This window comes from Remersonia thermophila, chromosome 5, assembly GCF_042764415.1.
Source record: "Remersonia thermophila strain ATCC 22073 chromosome 5, whole genome shotgun sequence".
In the NCBI taxonomy this organism is placed as follows: domain Eukaryota; kingdom Fungi; phylum Ascomycota; class Sordariomycetes; order Sordariales; family Chaetomiaceae; genus Remersonia; species Remersonia thermophila.
This window is the reverse complement of record NC_092221.1, coordinates 819126-838789: the sequence shown is the minus strand read 5'-3', so window position 1 is coordinate 838789 and position 19664 is coordinate 819126. Positions and strand designations below refer to the sequence as shown.

The window sequence follows — 19664 nt, the reverse complement described above, 5'->3', positions numbered from 1 at the left end:
AGGTCAAACTCAGCTATGGGATGACCTGTTTCAGATGCAGAGCCTCGGGGTGGTGTACATACGGTGTAGTCGCTCGTACGGCGTAATACATAGTACAAGTAGTCGTCAGCTGCTGGGCCCCTGGATGGAGACGCTTTCACGTGACGTCATGAGCCTCGGCGTGTGACACGACTCCTTTCTGGAAGGCTTGGCTCCAGCCCTTCGAAATGGCCCATCTCCGAGTTTGGCCTTGCATCAAGATTGGAATTCCTCCCCCCGGTCCAGTCCAGTCCAGTCCAGTCCAGGTTCTCCCACAGACAGCGCCTTGATTTTCTGTGTTTCCGCACCAGCTGGATGCGCTCAACGGTTCGACGCACCGCTGAATACTGCGCAGAACAGTGCCGGATTTTGCCACGGTCCACCCGCCGGTCTTGCTCGTGCTGTTTCTCAACAAACACATAGTTAGCGCCCCATGACACGGCCTCAATCCGCCGTTGTTTTCTCCTGTTAGGTACTCTGGCCGTACCAGTGTTCTGTTCCATACGGTAATCTTTCGCCGGGGATCCACGTAATCCACGCTTGTGGCGCCGCAGCGGCAGCCAAGCTTGCCCCCTCCTCCTTCACCGGCGCTCCAACGCCTTCCGACATCCCCTCGAGCTCCAACCCCATCCGATACCCTCTTCCCAGGCCGACGAAGCGTCCAGGCGATCCCAACCAGCCTCCCTTCCCTCCTTTTGCCAGCCTTTGCCGTCTGCCCCAACGTCCCGTCTTTCACGCCGCCACTGTCATCCATCGCGCCAGGCCATCCCGACAAAAATTCGCCTCGGGCGACTGCGACATTTCCGCAGCGTGACGCGAGTCCGGAACCTGCCAAGCTCCAGCGGCACGGCCTATCCGTCCGCCGACCAACTGTGTCTGCGACGCACCACCTACATACCTCCCATCATCTCCGGTCGGCGACCCTCAAAGATCCTCCTTTTTCCCCTTTGACGCGACACCGCCAAACCCGCCTCTCCCATCACCAAATCCCCCCTTACCGACGTCACAATGTCCAAGGTCATCCGGAGCGTCAAAAATGTCACAAAGGGGTACTCGAGCGTGCAGATCAAAGTGCGCGAAGGTGGGTTCCATCCCGTCCGCCGCAGACGGGAGCGACGCTGCTCCGTGCCGGGCATGCGCCGCTTGAAGCACCAAGTTTTTGCTGACGTCCAAGGCGTACAGCGACCAGCAACGATCCATGGGGCCCGACGGGGACGCAAATGAGCGAGATCGCTCAGCTGACGTACAACTCGTAAGTGCGACGTCAACAACGGGGCTCGCGGCTCTCCGCCATCGCTCGAGGGTGATCGCTGACGGGCGTCGGCTGCTCTCATCAGGTCGACCGACTTCTACGAGATCATGGACATGCTCGACAAGCGGCTCAACGACAAGGGCAAGAACTGGCGCCACGTCCTCAAGGCGCTCAAGGTCACCGACTACTGTCTGCACGAGGGGTCCGAGCTGGTCGTGACGTGGGCCAAGCACAACATCTTCATCATCAAGACGCTGCGCGAGTTCCAATACATTGACGAAGACGGCCGGGACGTGGGCCAAAACGGTAGGCAGCGACGCCCATCCAAGCGCTCCCGAGGGACGGCAGGCTGACGGGCGATGTTTCTGCAGTTCGTGTTGCCGCCAAGGAGCTGACCGCCCTCATTCTCGACGACGAGAGGCTGCGCGCCGAGCGGGCCGATAGGAGATCGTGGAAGTCTCGCGTTCACGGCCTCGAAGAGTACGCTCCTCAGCAAAGCGAGCCCCGGCGCCCGGAGCCGCCGCGGCAGCGGCCCCAGCGATCCTACAACGACGAGGAGGACCTCGAATACCGGCTGGCCATCGAGGCCAGCAAGGCGCAGGAGGAGGAAGACAGGAAAAAGCGCGAGAGCCGCCAGGCCAACGAGGAGGATGACGACCTTGCCAAGGCCATCAAGCTCAGCAAGGAAGAGGAGGAGCGCCGCCGCCGGGAGCTGGAGGAGACCAACGCGGCGTCCCTGTTCGACGACACGCCGACGCCGACGGCCCAGCCGCAGTTCACGGGCTTCAACCAGGGCTATCAGCAGGGGAGCGCCGTCGACTTTTTTGCGAACCCCATCGACCCCAACCAGATGCAGATGCAGCCCACGGGCTACGGGTACGCGGGCTTCCAAGCGCAGCCGACAGGGCTGAACGGGTACTCGAACGGGTTCGGCCAGCCGACGGCGTTTGATGCGTTTGGCCAGCAGCAACAGCCGCAGCAGCAGCTTATGCCCCAGATGACCTTCCAACCGCAGGTCACAGGGTACAACCCCTACTTCCAGCAGCAGCAGCAGCAGCAGCAGCAACAGCAAGCGCTGCAATCGCAGTTCCTCCAGCCGCAGATGCAGATGCAGCAGGATGCCACGGGCCTGCAACCGGGCAGCAACAACCCCTGGGCCAGCCACAACGCCGCGCAGGCCCTCAAGCCGACGCCCACGGGCTCCAACAACCCGTTCGCCCAGCGGCCATCGACCGGGTACAAGTCTTCGACGCTGGGATCGCTACCCGAGCAAAAGACGCTCACGTCTTTTGCGTCCCAGCCGCAGCTGCACCAGCAAGCGCAGCTGCAGCAACAGCAGCTGCAGCAGCCTCCAAAACAGCTCAGCGAGCACGAGGCCAAGCTCAACGCCCTGCTCGCGAGCGGCGAGGGCATGGACACGTTTGGCAACACGGGCAACCTGCGCATCCCCGCGCAGCATACCGCGCCCGGCGTGTTTGTCAACAGCGCCGGCGCCGGCTTGAACCGCATCACGACCGATCCTACGGGGAGCAATCCGTTCCTGAGGCCGCAGGCGACGGGCCTGCCGACGGTTTCGTACGGCACCAACAGCCTGGGGCAAGTGGTGCCTGCGGCCACGGGCCCCGCGGGCATGGGCGGCGGGACGAACAACCCGTTTGCGGCGCGGGGCGGCGGGGGACAACAGCAGAGCGGGCAGGGGGATTTGATTCAGTTTTGAGAGGCCTAGTCGCGATGCCGAGGTCAAGTAGACGGATCAGCAGCGGGCGATGCAGGCAAGTTGTTGATTGGGGTGTATGATGCAGGGCAGGCAAAGGCAGAGTTTAGAAGGGCGCGTTGCGCTGCGGGAGTGGATATGATGCCCCACGCAGACCGCGGCACGATGTGTCTGGCCTCCTGGTTTTTTTTTCTTCCCTTTCGAGACCTTTTTTGTTCTTTTTTTTTTTTTTTCTTCTGTTATGGTGTTTGAGGAGGATTGGCTTACGTACCTACATTGCTTTGCTTCCCTTCCGTCCGTACCTTTTTTTTTTTTTTTTTTTTTTTCACGTTTTACCATTCCTACCTTTTTCTTCTCGAGACCCTTGATCCTCCTACCTTACGGAGTCTGACAACCCTGGAGTTACATGGTGTTAAAAATGCAGACCTAGAAGTAGTTTGATAGTAGGCGTATTTTTCTTTTCTTGCCTCGTTTCGCAAGAGGCCCTGCCCTGGTTGTGAAGCCGGAGATGGGATGTTTGTGTCCAGATCTACGGTACCTACTAGTAAGTACGAAGTGGTTACCGAACGACAACAACAACAATAACAGAGAACTGAGAGCAGAGGAGAGAGACAGAAATTCTGCCCAATCGTTCCCGTGTCTCTGTCTCTCTCTCTCTCTCTCTCTCTAACCATCAAGCCATTTCCCACCTACAACCAGAGACACACTCACTACGGTGTATTAGTAGAGCCATCGCGTCCCGCCCACTGCAGGCCCGACGTTGCGTTGGCCGTGGCCATGCTCGCAAGGCAGACAGGTCCATTTGTCAGCGCTCAAGTTCTCCAGCCAATGAAGCTGCCCAATTGGCCGTTTCTAGCGATAGGCAGCCAGGTCGAGACCACGTGACCTCAGGGAGTCTGCGCAGCTGCAGATTGAGTCACCCAAGGTTTGTCGAGCGATCGAGGCAGGATTAAATAGGTAGGGAGAGAGGCTGGGTGGGCTCCCTTGGCTCGGATGTCCCAAGTTACTTTTGCATTCACCCAAGCTCAAGGCCAATTGAGCTGTCTTGTGGTTTGTGCATCGCACCAGTGACAAGAACTGCCAAGCTGCAGCAGCTGATAGGTGTGAATGGGCTCTTTTTGGGGCCGCCGCCTGACGTGACTTGGCCCGTGCACTCTGCGGTGTGAAGCAGGTTTGTCTTTCCCGGCCAACTGCTTTCCCGCGGGACTGACCTGACCACACGCGCACCCCAAGACCCACTGCACACCCCTGGTCCCCCCCTTGACGCGATCCCATTGGCTGGAGCTGGTTGAAAGCTCGGACCACCCTGTAAGGTTTCCCAGCGTTTGCTTTGCTTGTTCGACCGGTTCCAAAGTTTCGCGCGAGCTTTCTTTCTCCTGGGACCTGCAACCCAAATCCAAATCCCTCCCATCGCCCTGATCGCGCCCTCATCGTTTTTTTTTTTTTTTTTTTTTTTTGACGATCGACGACGAGGTCAACCCACCAACGCGCTTTTCGGGCACCCGGCGCAACCTTACAGCCGTATCTGCCTTGTATTCCTTTTTTTTTTTCCTGTTTTGCGCGGCGGGACCACAGGGCGTTTTTCTTCCTCCCAACATACGTCTTGTTTTTCCCTTTCTGCTCCGCCGGAAAGATTTCCATCGCGACCACATTGTCCACGCGTCGGGCACACCTGTGCCTCGCGCATCTTTCTCCCTCCATCTAATTTCTTGACGACCTCATCACCCCTCCTACCTCTCGCCGCCACGCGACCCGTCTTGACCGACATAATCGCCCACCATGTCGTTCGGGTTCGGCAGCGGCGGCTTCGGCCAGAATACTTCTACCTCGACCGGCTTTGGTGGTTTCGGCAGCGGCAACACGACAAACACAGGTACGTCGCGCCGCGCGCAATTCTCCCCCTTCGTCTCATCGTCTTGTCGCGCTTCCCGTCGCGATGCCTTCGATCGTCCTCCCGAACCGTTGCGACGACGCGCCGCGACGGCGCTTTTTTTCCCCCCACCCTACCACGCCACCTTGGAGGAAATAACAGCAACGAACCGCTGACTCGGGAGCAACGCAGGCTTCGGGTCAGGAACAACAGGCTTCGGCTCGACAACCACAGGTAGCACCGGCACCGGAATCTTCGGTAGCGGCGGCGGCGGCGGCGGCTTCGGGTCCACCAACACCGGCGGCGGCTTTGGCAGCGGCGGTTTTGGCTCCAAGCCCGCGTTCGGCACCCCCAGCACCAGCGCCGGCACGGGCCTGTTTGGCGGATCCTCCACCACCACCACCGCGCCCGGCACCGGCTTCGGCAGCGGTGGCTTCGGAAGCACCTCCACCAGCAGCCCCTTTGGCGGCGGTGGCACCACATCCCTTTTCGGCGGCTCCAAGCCCGCCACCTCCGGCTTTGGCACCGGCACATCGACATTTGGCAGCGGCGGCGGCGGCCTGTTTGGCGGCGGCTCCACCACCACAACCACGGGCTTTGGCGCCACCAGCAACCCCGGCATCGGCACCAATGTAGGCGACCCGCCGGGCACGGCCGTCGTCGCCTTCTCGCCCACCGTCGAGAAGGAGGCCAACAACCCGTCCCAGAGCAACTCGTTCCAAAACATCCTGTTTATGGATGCCTACAAGAAGTGGTCGGCCGATGAGCTGAGGCTAGTCGACTACCTCCAGGGCCGCAAGATGGGCGGCACCGGCGGCACCGGCGCCTTTGGCGGCTCGGGCTTCGGCGGCACCACCGGCTTCGGCAGCACCGCTGGCACCGGCTTTGGCTCCACCACCACCGGCGGCGGCCTGTTCGGCGGCACGCAGAGCTCCACCACCGGCTTCGGCTCGACCACCACGGGCACGGGAGGTTTCGGCTCGGGCGGCGGCCTCTTCGGCCAGAACAAGCCTGCGACGGGCGGCCTGTTCGGCTCCGGCACCACCACCACCACCCAGCCTGCCCAGAGCGGCGGCCTTTTCGGCAGCGGCGGCGGCGGCTTCGGGTCCACCAGCACCCCGGCCACGGGCGGCTTCGGTTCCGGCACGACCACCACCGGAGGCGGCCTGTTCGGCAGCAACAACAACAACAACCAAGCCAAGCCTGGCGGCTTCTCCTTCGGCAACACCGGCGCCGGCACGACGGGCTTTGGCACCTCGAGCACCCCGTCCGCCTTCGGCAGCGGCACGACAACGACCGGCACGGGCGGCGGTCTGTTTGGCGGCGCCACCGGCCAGACCACGACCGGCGGCGGCCTTTTTGGCGGCCAGCAGCAGCAGCAGCAGAGCACAGGCGCCGGCTTCGGCACGGGTTTTGGCACCCAGGCGCAGAACACGGGCGGCGGCCTGTTTGGCAACCAGCAGCAGAAGCCCGGCGGCCTGTTTGGCAGCACGACCACGGGCACCGGCACGACCGGCGGCGGCCTCTTTGGTGGCGGCGCGGGCACCGGCACGACGACCGGCTTCGGCACGTCCACGACGACGCAGCCCGCCGGGGGTGGTCTGTTCGGCAACAAGCCTGCCGCCACCGGCGGCGGCTTGTTCGGCACGGGCACCACCGCCCAGACCGGCACGACCGGCGGCGGCCTCTTCGGCGGCCTTTCGGGCAACGCCCAGGCCCAGCAGCAGCCCGCGCAGACCGGCGGCTTGTTCGGCGGCTTGGGCCAGAACCAGCAGGCCAAGCCTGTCGGTCTCTTTGGGACCTCGACCACCACCGGCGGCGGTCTCTTCGGCAACCAGAGCACCCAGCAGCAGACGGGCGGTCTGTTCGGCGCGAGCGCTGCCCAGCAGCAGCAGCAGCCCCAGCAGGGCAGCCTTCTGGGCAACTCGCTGCTCGGCGCCTCGCAGGGCCAGCAGGCGCCCCAGCAGGCGCTCAACGCTAGCATCCTCGACGCCTCGGCGTACGGCGTCAACATCCTTTCCAACATTCCCGACGATCAGATCCGCAACCCCGGGCCCCTGGCCACGCCTCTGTCGGGCAAGTCGACCAAGGTCAAGAGCCGCTCCATCCTGCCCATGTATAAGCTCAGCCCTGCCAACGCCTCCCGCGTCGTGACGCCGCAGAAGAGGGGCTACGGCTTCTCGTACAGCGCCTACGGCTCGCCCGCGTCGCCCTCGAGCGCCTCGGCCGCCCCGGGGGGCTTCTCGCAGAGCCTCCTGGCCGGCAGCGTCCGCACCGGTCTTAGCAAGAGCGTCTCGGCGAGCAGCCTGCGCCGCAGCATGAACGTCGAGGACAGCATCCTCCAGCCCGGCGCCTTCTCGGCCAACTCGAGCGCCCGCCTCCTCGGCGGCGCCCCCAGCCACAAGAAGCTGGTCATCAACCGGGAGATGCGCAGCGATCTGTTCACTTCGTCGCCCAGCAAGGAGAAGCTGCAGTCCCCGCCCCCGGCGCCGCAGCTGCAACAGCCGGCCCTGGAGGACGCCAGCAGCTCGCGCAAGCTCTCCAAGCGCGTGAGCTTCGACACCAGCAACGTCGATACCCCCGACAACCGCCAGTCGCCCGTCGAGATCGGCACCAGCAACGAGGAGTCCAAGCCCGTCATCCGGCCCGCCAACGGCGCCGCCAGCAACGGCGTGAACGGCGCCAAGCCGTCCCCGGCCAGCGCCCCCCCCGAGATGGAGCAGGTCAAGGGCAAGGAGCTCGCCGTCGTGCACGAGGAGCCGCCCGCCACGACCGCCCCGGCCGAGACCACCAAGCCTGGCTCCAACGTCGTGCCCGGCGCCTACTGGATGTCGCCGTCGGCCGACGAGATCCGCGCCATGAACCGGATGCAGCGCCAAAAGGTCGTCGACTTCACGGTCGGCCGCGAGAACGTCGGCAGCGTCACCTTCAAGGTCCCCGTCGACCTCAGCAACATCAACCTGGACGAGATCTTTGACGGTCTAGTCGTCCTGGTCCCTCGCTCCGCCACCGTGTACCCGGTCGCCGCCAAGAAGCCCCCCGTCGGCAAGGGCCTCAACGTCCCTGCCATCATCTCTCTCGAGCACTCGTACCCGCGCGGCGGCCTCGCCACCACGGGCCGCCGTCTCGAGCGCCACATCGAGCGCCTCAAGACGGCCATTCCCGACACCAAGTTTGAGAGCTACGACAAGGAGACGGGCGTCTGGACCTTCTCCGTCGAGCACTTTACCACGTACGGCCTAGGTGATGACGACGACGACGACTTTGACGACGAGACCGAGGCGGAGCTCGAACCCCGTCCCGCGGCGAGCCTTCCGGTCGCCAAGGACTCCTCCACCTCGCCCGCCAACCCCGACGATACCTTTGGGTTTAGGCGGTCCCGGCGCGCGGTGCCCGGCGCCTTCGACGACGACTACCTGTCGGAGCACGACCTCGTTGACACCGCTCCTCGCCAGGGTACGCAGTCTCCTGAGCAGCCCCGGGAGGCCGATCGCCCCTTGCCGTCGCGGGAATGGCCCGAAGATGAAAGCATGGCTGACGGACACGATGAGTACCAGCTCGAACCCTATGAGGAGTCGTCTCAGCAGGGATCTGTCTACGGCGGCGACCAGGACGACACGGATCCCTTCGTCTCGCGCTACGCCGCCGACAACAACGAAGCGGCGCAGGTCCCTGCTGGCATCATGAGGGCCAAGATGCGCGCCCAAAAGAAGTCAAACGCCCCGGCGAGGATCGAGGTGGCCGGCGGCGATGATTGGACGCAGATCTTGCAGGCGAGCGTGCGCGCTCCGCGCACCGTGGACCGCGCGACGCTGCGCGCCCTCAACGAGTCTGGCGCGGTGTGGGAGATGAAGGAGAGGGGGAGCCCGGAGCCCCACGCGGGGAACGCGGCGGCGACGATGACGACGACGACCACGGCCGACGGCCCCGGGTTCGCTACGAGCATCGATTTGATGAAGTCGCTTTTCGAGCAGGCAAAGGGTCCGGCGCAGCCGGTGCAGGCGTCGCCGGCCAAGGGTTTCGTCAAGGTTGGTGCTGCCCCGCTTGCCGCCTAGCCTTCTTCCCTCTCTGCTGCGCTGTGTTTCTTTTTAAAGCTGGCGTTTTGCGTTTCTTCTGCTCTTGTTGTTTGCCATGTGTACCTATCATCCATGAAGAATACAGACTAAAGATTGTCGTTTTCTGTTCTAGTGGCCCTATCAGCAACGCCCCAAGGTGGACTCGGAGGAGGGCCCGTCTGTGCCCCGGACCAACTGGGGTCCCAACGAGCTTTTGGTGACGACGCAGCACAATGAGACCAGCTTGCAGCCGGTCGACGGCGCTCTCGCCGCCGGCGACTACGAGTCATCGTCGTCGTCGGCGGCGGTGGCAGCGGCGGCGTCCCCCCAGACGCTGGCTCGGCTGCAGCAGTACATCGATAGCATGGCCGGCAAGGACGACGGACAGCCCGCTGCGGCCCCCGAGTTCCGCGACCTCGCCCAGGGGGATCCCGCCTGGGAGCTTGCCTCTCTGCTCTTTGACGGCAACGGCGCCGGCCTGCCGGCCTTTTGGAGGCAGCTGGTGTCCGCGGCCACGGACCAGGCCCTCGCTCAGGCTACCGGGTTCGAGGAGAAGGCCATCCTGTGCCTGGCGGGCAACCGGGTCGCCGACGCTTGCGCCCATCTGCTCGCGGCCGGCGACTTCCGCCTCGCCGCGCTCGTCTCCACCATCGGCACGCAGAGCAAGGACATCAAGGCGCAGCTCAAGGACTGGCGCGAGTCGAACGTTCTTTCGGAGATCTCGGAGCCCATTCGTGCCATTTACGAGCTCCTCTCCGGCAACGCGTGCGTCTGCTCCGGCATCAAGGACGCGCCCATCGAGAACCGCGCCGAGTCCTTTACCATCTCGCAGCGCTTCGACCTCGACTGGATGCGCTCCTTCGGCCTGCGCCTCTTCTACACCACGGGCGCGGGCGCTCCGGACGTGGCCCAGGCCGTGCGCTCCTTCCAGGAGGACATCGAGCAGGATCGCGAGCCCGAGCCTGACAGCGCGCTCTGGTCGCTTCTCAAGGCCTTCGGCAGCCAGGACTTTGACTGGTCCGACGAGCGCCGCCTGGGCTGGCTCATGACGCGCGCCATCTACGCCACCGGCAAGGTGTCGTTCGGCCAGGACGCCGCCGACAAGCTCGACCGCGCCTCGCTGGCGTTCGCCGCCGCCCTGACCGCCCAAGGCCACTGGCTCCCGGCCACGTTTGTCCTCCTCCAGCTGTCGGACCCGGCCTCGCGCGAGAAGGCCGTGCGCGACCACCTCGGCCGGCACGCGCACCGCATCGGCTCGCCGACGCCCGCGGCCGACGGCCTCACCGGAAAGAGCTCGGCCTTTGCGACCCTCCGCCGCTTCGCCGTCCCGGACGCCTGGATCTGGGAGGCCAAGGCCCTGCACTACCGCGCCCGCGGCGACGCGCGCAACGAGTTCCTCGCGCTCGTCTGGGCGGGCAACTACGCCGAGGCCAACACGGCCTTTGTCCGCCGCGTCGGGCCCGACCTGGTCATCGCGCGCGACTTTGCGCGCCTCTTCAAGTTTGCGCAGCTGCTGTGGAAGGTCAAGGGCCGGCTGCAGGACTGGGACCGCAAGGCGGTCGTGTTCCTGCTGTACCCCCTCGCGCGGGCGCAGTACCTCCAGCACAACAACAAGGGTCCCGCGCACAAGGGGCAGAAGGGGGCGCCGGGCCTGGAGCGGGCTTTGGAGAACCAGCTGATCGACGGGCTCGCGGCGCTGCGGGCCGAGGCGCACGGCGACCTGAAGCTCGAGGCGGCCGTGGCGGACATGGCGGAGGAGCTGATCCGGAGGCGGGGCGGGGACCAGAGGCTGTTTGCGTTGCTGCCCAAGGACGTGAAGGCGAGGTACGCGAGGGGGTTGGCTTGGCAGGGCATTCGCTAAGAGACGAGATGGAGACGGAGACGGAACGGGACGGAGCGTGGCGGTATGGTATGTGTGTGTGTCCAGTACAAGGAGGAGGGGCGGGGTGGTCAAGAAGAGAAAGGTCAATCCCCCATGGTTGAGGCAAAAAAAGGGGTTGGGATTCATCTGAGCAGGAGTGGATGGGGGGGAAGGGGGGGGGGGGGGGGGATAATGTAGTGGTAGTGGTGTATGGTGTATGGAGTAGCAACCCACCCCCCCCTCAGGATGGAATGAAGAATGCTTGGCTGATATTGGACCTGGTGGCTGCTGCTCTGACAAGTGGGATGTGGATAATGGACCATGGGGACGACAAGCCGAGGAGAGGAAGCGGAGGAGAGGGGGGGGGGAGAGGACATACTGGAAGGAGGCTGTCGCGGGATTTCGAGCTTGTGGATTCCAAGCTGTTGGGTCGGGAAGGGTAACTCACTAGAAGCTAGATTGCAGTCACAGGATGGTAGGGATTTTACAAATCTGTCCTCTCCGCTGTACGTGTGAAGTGTTGCGTGACCACGTATAGAATTACTTACACAGTACATGCCTATGTGATATCGATGTGCGTCCATCTCTGCCGCCGGCATGCCTCCCTTGGAGATCGGGCAATCACACAGAAGCAACATGATAATAATGTAAAGCAAGCATCCAAGTCGATTGGGCGGAGCGGCATCCGTCATCCTTTGGATTCCCACCGGCTTCACGTCACTTCATGTCCGACATGTCAAGACTTGTCCAGTATCAATGTCATCTCAGTTCATGCTTTTGTTTTTTCTAGGCTTTTACAATTTTTTTTCTTCCCTTCGCTTTCGACAAATCACTTCTCTCCCCCCTTCTCTCTCTCTCTCTCTCTCTTTTCTTCTTCCATATCTTGCACCGCTTGAAACCCATCCTCCCTCTCCCGTCCCACCAATCCAATCCGCCGATATCCTCCACCCAAGACACCCCCCACTCACTCACTCACTTGAGAGGCGAGGACATCTTGGACGGCGAAAAGAGGTTCACCCCGCCGCCAAAGCTCGGGGTGCTCGGGCCCCCCTGCTGTCCCGGCCCCGCCGCCAACCCCGCGGGCTTCCTCGCCGGCGTGGACGGGGCCGAACCCGTACCGTTCCCTCCTCCTCCTCCTCCTCCTCCTGGTCCTGGTCCTCCTGCGGCTGCTAGCTCCGCCGAGGGCGTATCCGTCCTCGCTCCCTGGCCGTGCCCGCTGCCGCTGCCGCCGCCGCAGCCGCCGCCGCCGTCGTCCTTCCGGGGCGGCTTGAAGTTGGTGGCGCGGCCGGCCTTGTAAATGTCCTCGAGCATGGCCTCGAGGATGCCCGCGTCCTCGAACTCGAGGTACTTGCGGTAGAGCTTGAGCGCGGTGCGGGCGTCCTCGATGGAGTCGTGCGTCTCGAGCTGGATGTCCTCCTTGAGCAGGTACCAGGCGAGGAAGGCCAGGGACAGCTTGCGCAGGCGCGACTTGAGGTAGAAGACCTGGATGGTGTCGATGACCTGGGCGGGCGGCACGTGGATGTTGATGACGCGGAAGTCCTGCCGCAGGCCGTGGCCGAGGAACTTGCAGCCGAGGTTGAGCAGGACCCACAGCTTCTTGTAGGCGAGCTTGAGGGAGACGAGGTTGTGCTTGGTCGTGCGCGGGTCGAGGTCCAGGGCGGTGATGCCGCTGTACAGCGTCAGGTAGTCGACGACGGGCTCGCGGATGGCGATGTAGTCGTCGATGAAGGCCTCGCCTTCGTGCTCGCCCTGGCCGCGCACGACCGAGACGCGGGCGAGGGCGTGGGACATGGGGCGGATCATCTCGCGCTCGCCGTCCGAGTTCATCTGGATCTCGGGCTGCTTGAGCGAAACGAACTCGGTGTCGATGGCCACGATGGTGTCGGGGCCCGGCCGCTCCGACCCTTCGTCGAGCACCCGGTACGTCTTGGTGTCGGGGTGCGGGGGCGTCAGATCCCTGTAGAGGAGGGACGTGTCCATCTTGGTCTTCCAGTCCGGGTTGCTCTTGTTGTTGGCCGCCTTCACCTGGAACATGACCACCGTCGGCATCTTCCAGGTGGCGTTGAAGGTCAAGGCCTCGGCCGCCGACACGGGCCGCACGGAAAAGTCGTTGAAGAGATACCACTTGCTCTCGGCCGGGGGCGTCGGCTCCGCGTGCGCCACTGGAAAAGAAAAAAAAAAAAAAAAACGCATCAGATCCCGGTCTCGCACCATGTCAGAAAGCCAAAATACGTACCGTTGACGAGGCTCACGAGATGCGTCTTTTGCGGCGTGTTGCTCTCGATGTTGACCACCATGCCGATGAGCGAGTAGACCGTGATGTTGTGGATGCCGCGCTGGAGATGGAGCTTCAGGTCCTCGCCCTCGAAGCAAAAGAACTGGCCCTGGTCCACTATGACGCCGATCTCCTCGGGGAGCCAGCCCGGGGTGGCCCAGAGCCGGCGATGCTCCGCCGTCGTGATGGCCGTGTTGACGGCGAGCACGGCCGGCACGTTGTGGATGGTCTTGCGCATCTGGAGGTTCTGGTACCGCTGGCAGCGGCTGCACCAGCCCTTGGACCCCGTCTCGCGCTCGACGCCCATCTTGAGCAGCTGCGAAAAGGTCGTCTTGGGCGCCCGGCCGCCGCGGACCGGGGCCTTGGTCGCCGGGTAGATGAGGTCGTTGACGTACGACGTGCCGGACCGCGTGGTCTCGTTCCGGCAGTTGGTGCATTTGATGGTGATGACGGCGGACGTGGCGAGGACCTTGGACACCAGCTCGTCGGGCGTCGGCGGCTGCGGCAGGTTGAAGATGTCCTGCTCCAGGGCCGTCGACACGGGGGGCAGGCTCCGGTACTCGTGGGTGATCCTGTCGAAGAGGAAGCGGCTCAGCCCCTGCGACATGGCCGCCAAGGACGAGATGTGGGTTTCCTCCTCGAGGAGGCCGAGAGGCCCGGCTGCGCCGGCGTTAGCCGCGATGCCCTCCCTCCCTCCGCTTCCGAGCCGAGGGCTAAGAACGACGTACCTTGCGGCGTGGCGCTCAGCGCCTTGAACATGTTGGTCGCCTGGCACGGGGCGCCGTCGGCCTTCTGGAGCATGTCGAAGACGAAGCCCAGCTCGCACAGCAGACACAGCTCGCTCACGCAGGCGGTGGCGGCGTGCTGGAGCGCCATGTTGCGCAGCAGAGGCGTGAAGTGCATCAGCTGCAGCAGGGCGTTGGCGTACGAGTTGGGAATGTGGTTTTCCAGGCCCGCGTAGGGCGTCTTGTTGTAGTACCCAAAGTCGAAGTCGTCGACTCCGAACTTGCTGTACTTGATCTCGAAGATACGGTACATGGGCGGGGCCTCGGGCTTCAGGCTCTCGATTTCGCCGGGGGGCGAGGCGTCGTCGAGGTGCTCTTCCGCCTTGGCGTCCGCCGCGGCCCCGTTCCCTGCCGCCAGGGCGGACTCGCGGGCCTTCTCGCTCAGGAACTTGGGGGGCTGCAGGGCCGGCTTGCTGGTGACGCGCGTGTTCTCGACCTGGTTACGGCGCAAGCCACGCGTGTTTCTGCCATACCATCCCCATTCGGCCTGCTTGAGCGTCGCCAGGAAGGCCGGGTCCACCTGGACCGGCGGAGCGCCCACGTCGGAGACGATGTCGGGGGGCCACGCGGAGAAGAGCTGCTCGCGGTAGTAGGGCATGCCGATGGAGCTCAGGGGCCTGTCCGATGCTCGTCAGCCGGTGTCTTATCCACGGAAGCCCCGTGCCGCCAAGGCTCGAGGAGTCGACGACCTACGTATCCATGGACCAGTCCAGCATGGGGGCCGGCTCCTCGACCTTGGGCATCTCGAGAGGCAGGGCCACGTCGGTGAAGCGGATCTTGGAAGGGGAGCCCCAGAGATGGATGTTGCACTCGGCATCGGCCATGACCATGGCCTCTCCCGAGGGGGCCATCTCGAAGAGGTTGATGAAGGAGGTGACGTTTGCGTAGCGGACGGTGCTGGAGTTGGGGTTCATGATGTCGACGACGTGCATCTGGCCGTGCTGCGAGGTGACGATGCTGGTGGTCAGCATCCGGGGGTGAAGCCGGACGTGGGCCGCCAGGGCCGGGAACGGCATGGGCTTCATGGACGTCATGTTTTTGAGGTCGAAGACGTTGACGTAGGGGTCGAGCATGTAGGTCTGGGCCGCCTGCTGCTTCACGGAGCCGCCGCAGGTGACGATGAAGTCCTTTTGGGCGTCCATGTCGTTGATGTAGGAGGCGTGGGCCTGCCAGCTGCGGACGATCTTGAAGGAGATGGGATCGAGCATGTCGACGCAGCCGGTGCGGGTGGCGGCGCAGATGTACTTGCTCTTCTTCATGATGGTGTAGTGATGCTCGGTCGGGACCTGCTTGACGATCTCCCCCTTGACCACGTCGATGACGAACATGGCGTCTTGGAGGCCGGCGACGATGATCTCGGAGGCGCCCTTGGACGTGAAGGACATGCACCGCAAGTTCTTCATGCCCTCGTGTCTAAGCGATAGAAGAAGAAGAAAAAAACACCGTTAGCCTGCCTGCTTTGAGCCCGCCTCCTCTTTGCCCTCAAGGCCAGGCGAGGAAGAGAAAGAAGAAGAAGAAGAAGAAGAGGGAGAGGAAGAGATCCAAAGTACCGGATATTCCACAAGGCGGGACCCCTCCTCATGGCCATGTGCACGCTCCGGCTCCCGAGGGCGATGACGCCCTTGTCGTGGAAAAGGAACTGGTGAACGGGGCCCTCGGAGGGCGGGTGAATCTTGAAGGCGGTGTAGCGCTGGAGATCGCGGCCGTAGAAGGATGAGACGCGGCCCTGTTTGTTGTTGTCGGCGGTGTTGCCGCAGCGGTTAGCCGTGGTTCCCCAGCACGAGCGCGCCGCATCCCGCCGCCGTCTCGTTTCGCTGCGACGCATACCCGATCGTCGCCGGCCCAGAGGAGCTCAGCGATGGTGTCGAAGGCCACGGCGGTGGCCGGGCGGGGGAAGTCGGCGGTACCCGGCGCCGGGAAGGCGATGCGAGCGACCTGGGGGGAGGGAGAGAGAGGGTTGGGAGCCATCACGGTCAGAAAGTCCATCCATGCATGCTCGTCGATGCGCCCGTCCGACGCACGTCTGAATCCGACACGCGCGGCGGGTTCCATGGGGGGCAAGGCAAAGGGCAAGAGCACGTACCTCGTCCCAATCTGCTTCCATGGTTGTTATGGTTTGCAGCTAGGCACATTTTCTGACGAGAGATGGGCGAACAGGAGCGGAGGGGCGACGGTTCGAACGGTTCAGCATAGGATCAAGGGATCGGATTCAATGCGGCTCTTGGTGGGAGGTGTAGGGGATTTGACCAGCTCGCGACCGTCCCCCGAGGACGGGCCCGTGTCTTTCAGGTGATCAACCTGCGAGAGCCGCGGTGCTGTAACTCTGCGTTGGCTGGCTGGCTGGCTTGCTGGCTTGCTCTGCCTTGCACGGTGGCCCCGGCCGCCGTGCGGTTGTGGGGTTGGCTCGGCGTGTAACGATGGACGCGTTCGGCCGTTTTTGACCTTGCAACGTTCTGTTTGATACGGCCCGTGCGCCGTTTGTACTAATTCCCGGGGTACGGTCAGTACATGGTTCAACTCAACCAGATCGCTCAACGTTGGGAAAAAAAAAAAACAAATACAAAATGGAGGCATTGTTTCTTTCTCCGTCATGGTTTGGTTGGGTGCTTGCTGTATTCCAACAAATCTACTGTATCTCCAAGGTACATGATGTTCCTGCAAAGAAACGGGTTGTACAAAATGCTGCAATGCTACTCCTCCCCTCCCCTCCCCCCCACTCTTCCCTGTTACCCTTCTTTCTTACAGGACGTCACTTAGTAGGTACCTAGCATCTGAAACCTCTCACCGCGTAACATTACCGGACGTACCGTATGAATCTTTCGACCAAGCCTGAACCGTGGTAACTGGCGACCAACCTGGCCCATCCATACCTTGACTCTTTCTGAGTTCCCGTCTTACACCTCACCACCCACAAGCAAGACTACCACGTTTCCATCGTCGAAGGAAGGACGCAACAAACATCCCAACACCCTCTCAACGGCTATATACCGCGTAGTCCTCATTGGCAGCTTGGACGGTGGCGTACCAATACTATCTGACTGACTGACCTAAGAAACAGAGAGGTGAAAACAACGCAAGCAAAGCACACCCTCCCCCATCAACCCTCCCATCCGCCCTCCCATGTATACTGCTGATCCAGGTTCGGCCTTGGTCGCCAACCGGTGAGTCCAGCAGCCAAAGCATACCTGACCCCAACACCCAAGACCAAGAAAAAAACGACAAAAAGAAACCCACAAGAAACCCTAAAGAAAAAGATGTAACCAGAAGAGTCCCCGGTAAGCAGAGAAGACGAACCAAACCAGCCGCCGCCGGCTACTTGGTGAGGAACCCCAAGTAGTCAGCCACGATCAGCGTCACCATGCTGCACCCGAGACACAAATCGTCAGCACGTGGTTCCCAAGACCCAAGGAGAGGCCCTCGATGATCAGGCAGGGCCGAGGGGAGGATAGGAAAGAAAAAAAAAAACTTACGCATGCGGCGCAATCCTGACATAATACGTCCCAAACCCCCGATAAAACCTCATGACCCCTTCTTGCCTCGCCACCTTGGCAAAGCAATCCACCATGCCCTTGTACGGCAGCTTGCCGTCGGGCCCTCGGCTCTGCTTCTGCAGCCGCGTCTTGACAAAGTCGAACGGCAGCGAGAAGAAGGACGCAAAGAAGCCCGCCACGGCGCTCGCGCTGAGCGTCACCGCGTTGGTCTCCCAGCTGGTCCGCTTCTTGAGCTGCGCCTTGGCCTCGCTGAAGAAGGCCAGCTGCCCAAAGTTGAGCGCCATGGCGCGCACCACCGTCGGCGCCGCGCCCGCCCACAGCGCCGCGACGCCCTCGCTGCGCGCGATCGACCCGAGCGCGTCCACCACCGAGCGGTAGTTTTTGCGCTCCGCCACGGGCTTGAGGCCGTCGCTCTGCATGCGTATCAGGGCCAGGTCGGCCGGGTTGCCGATCATGGCGGCGAGGCCGCCGGCCGACAAGCCCGCCGTGGCACGCTCGGCGAAGCCGACGGCGTGGCCCTGGTCCTTGGCCCGGCGCGTGAGCCGCGCCATGAAGGTGTCGAAGAAGCCGAGGCGGGCCGTCGTGTACACGGCCTGCCGGAGCAGCCCGGCCGAGAGGCCCGTGTACAGGTCGAGGGCCTTGCCGCTGGCCAGGATCTCGCGCGTCACCGACAGGGGCGTCGGTTTGGGCCCGCCGGCCTTGCCCTCGCCGGCGAGCTGGATGCGCACCTTGATCATGTCGACCGGCTGGATCACCGTGGTCGCCACCATGCCGCTGATGCCGCCGTTGATGAAGGGCAGGGCGGCGCGCATGAAGGGCGTGTGGAGGAAGTCGCTGGCGGCCACGGCCACGCTGCCGTTCCTGGCCGAGTTGACGACATCGTTGGTCCGGGCTCGCGCGGCCTCGGCTGCCTGTTTTACCGTGTTGGACATGGCGGCGGAGGCAGGCAGGCTGGCTGGATGGCTGGGAACGGGAACTTGTTTTGCTGAACGTTGGAAGGACACGATCGGGGTGGATGGTGCCCAACTGGTACGAATCAATCGGCGAGCTGCTCACGAGAGCCGGATATCGTACCCTGCACGTCGCCACGCCGGATTAGCCTTCTCTTAACGCATTTTCTTTCTCTACAGATACGTTTGACCCCTCCCCCCCTTTCCGAAAGCGCATAAAAAGGAAAATCGCCATCTACAGGATCGGCTTGGATTGGCCTGGATTGGCCCATCGTCCGATATCTGACTAGGTGTTGATGGGCGCTGTTCTCAGAGCTCCCGGGATCGCGAACTCCAGCCAGGGTCCCACTTGGGAGGGTTGACGATCTCATCACGTCCGATGTGTGTGGAATAGTTGGCGGATCTGGGTTTCATTCGGCGTTCCGAGAGACCCATGGAAGTGCCAGGGAAGTAGCTTGATGCCGAGAGGTTGGTAAGAGATGGGAAAGTTGGAAAACCGAGGAAGCCCGGGTAGGCCACGGCGGAACGGGACTTTGTTGGATGGTGCATCCGGGCGGCGACGGTTCGATTTGGACGCCGACGGGGGTGCCCCGGTTCTCGGTGGGACCACCTTTCCGGGGCTCCATGGGGTTGGGATTGCCACCAACAGCTGTTGCTGCTCGGCAGCCATTTGTTGAGCTCGAGTTGGAGCTGGAGCTCCCCACCGCTCGTCCTTGGATGCGATTGTGCAGAAAGTGAAATGGGGAGAGAGAGAGAGAGACCTACCCGGAGGGAAAAAAAAAGACGTGTTGAAGCTGATGGTGTAGGGGCGTGTAAGCCAGAGGAAGAGACGAGACGCCTTGCAAGGCTCGGTTGCGTTTCTGGTGGTCGAACCTGGATGGTTTCGCGATGACGACTCTTTGGTTCGAACTCGGAATCCTCTGCCCAAAACAGGGCTCAACGAGACCACGAGACGTTGTTCCTGGCGTATTTGTAGGTCGTCAAGCCCAGGCACCGGACCTGGGAGATTCGGGAGAGCGGGGTGGCGATCGCGTGCACCTGGCCCGTAGCTCGGGTACTGTGTAGGTCACCGGGCTAGCGGATTGTGCGTGCGTCTATGAGTGTGTGTTCCAGTGAGACGATGATAACCGGGGCAGCCGCGTCACTCGGAAACGCGGCAAACCAGGGGGGGGGGGTGGGAAACAAAACTTGATGAGAAGCCAAGTTTTGAATGAAATGCGGTAGGTTTATGTAGAAAGAAAAGCCCAGGGTCGGGAAAAGCAGGAGGTGGTCTCCCTCCCAGGTTTGCCTCCTGTCTTCAAGTTCGCCTGAGAAGACAGGTGCGGGACCTGGAACAAAGGATCGAGGGGTGATTTGACTTGGATTTGAAGGGGAGGGGGGGGTGCAGGAGGTG

At 62.8% G+C, this 19664-nt stretch overlaps 4 protein-coding genes across 4 annotated transcripts; 2 read left to right on the top strand and 2 right to left on the bottom strand.

The window, feature by feature from the left end:
• Positions 1 to 1026: 1026 nt before the first annotated feature.
• Positions 1027 to 2987, top strand: VTJ83DRAFT_5455 (uncharacterized protein; the record flags this gene model as incomplete). Its single annotated transcript, XM_071012057.1, has 4 exons — positions 1027 to 1099; positions 1201 to 1270; positions 1356 to 1576; positions 1642 to 2987. 4 exons carry the CDS (start codon positions 1027 to 1029, stop codon positions 2985 to 2987), a joined length of 1710 nt encoding a protein of 569 aa, XP_070864830.1.
• A 1776-nt stretch (positions 2988 to 4763) lies between these two features.
• On the top strand, positions 4764 to 10770 carry VTJ83DRAFT_5454 (uncharacterized protein; the record flags this gene model as incomplete). The annotated part of the gene is made up of 3 exons (XM_071012056.1): positions 4764 to 4857; positions 5047 to 8882; positions 9043 to 10770. 3 exons carry the CDS (start codon positions 4764 to 4766, stop codon positions 10768 to 10770), a joined length of 5658 nt encoding a protein of 1885 aa, XP_070864829.1.
• Positions 10771 to 11742: 972 nt separating this feature from the next.
• VTJ83DRAFT_5453 (uncharacterized protein) lies at positions 11743 to 15934 on the bottom strand (the record flags this gene model as incomplete). The annotated part of the gene is made up of 7 exons (XM_071012055.1): positions 11743 to 12932; positions 13007 to 13705; positions 13774 to 14447; positions 14524 to 15243; positions 15381 to 15556; positions 15658 to 15765; positions 15914 to 15934. The coding sequence occupies 7 exons, from the start codon at positions 15932 to 15934 to the stop codon at positions 11743 to 11745; spliced, it is 3588 nt and encodes a 1195-aa protein (XP_070864828.1).
• Positions 15935 to 17142: 1208 nt separating this feature from the next.
• VTJ83DRAFT_5452 (uncharacterized protein) lies at positions 17143 to 18253 on the bottom strand (the record flags this gene model as incomplete). The annotated part of the gene is made up of 2 exons (XM_071012054.1): positions 17143 to 17191; positions 17301 to 18253. 2 exons carry the CDS (start codon positions 18251 to 18253, stop codon positions 17143 to 17145), a joined length of 1002 nt encoding a protein of 333 aa, XP_070864827.1.
• Between the last annotated feature and the right edge of the window lie 1411 nt (positions 18254 to 19664).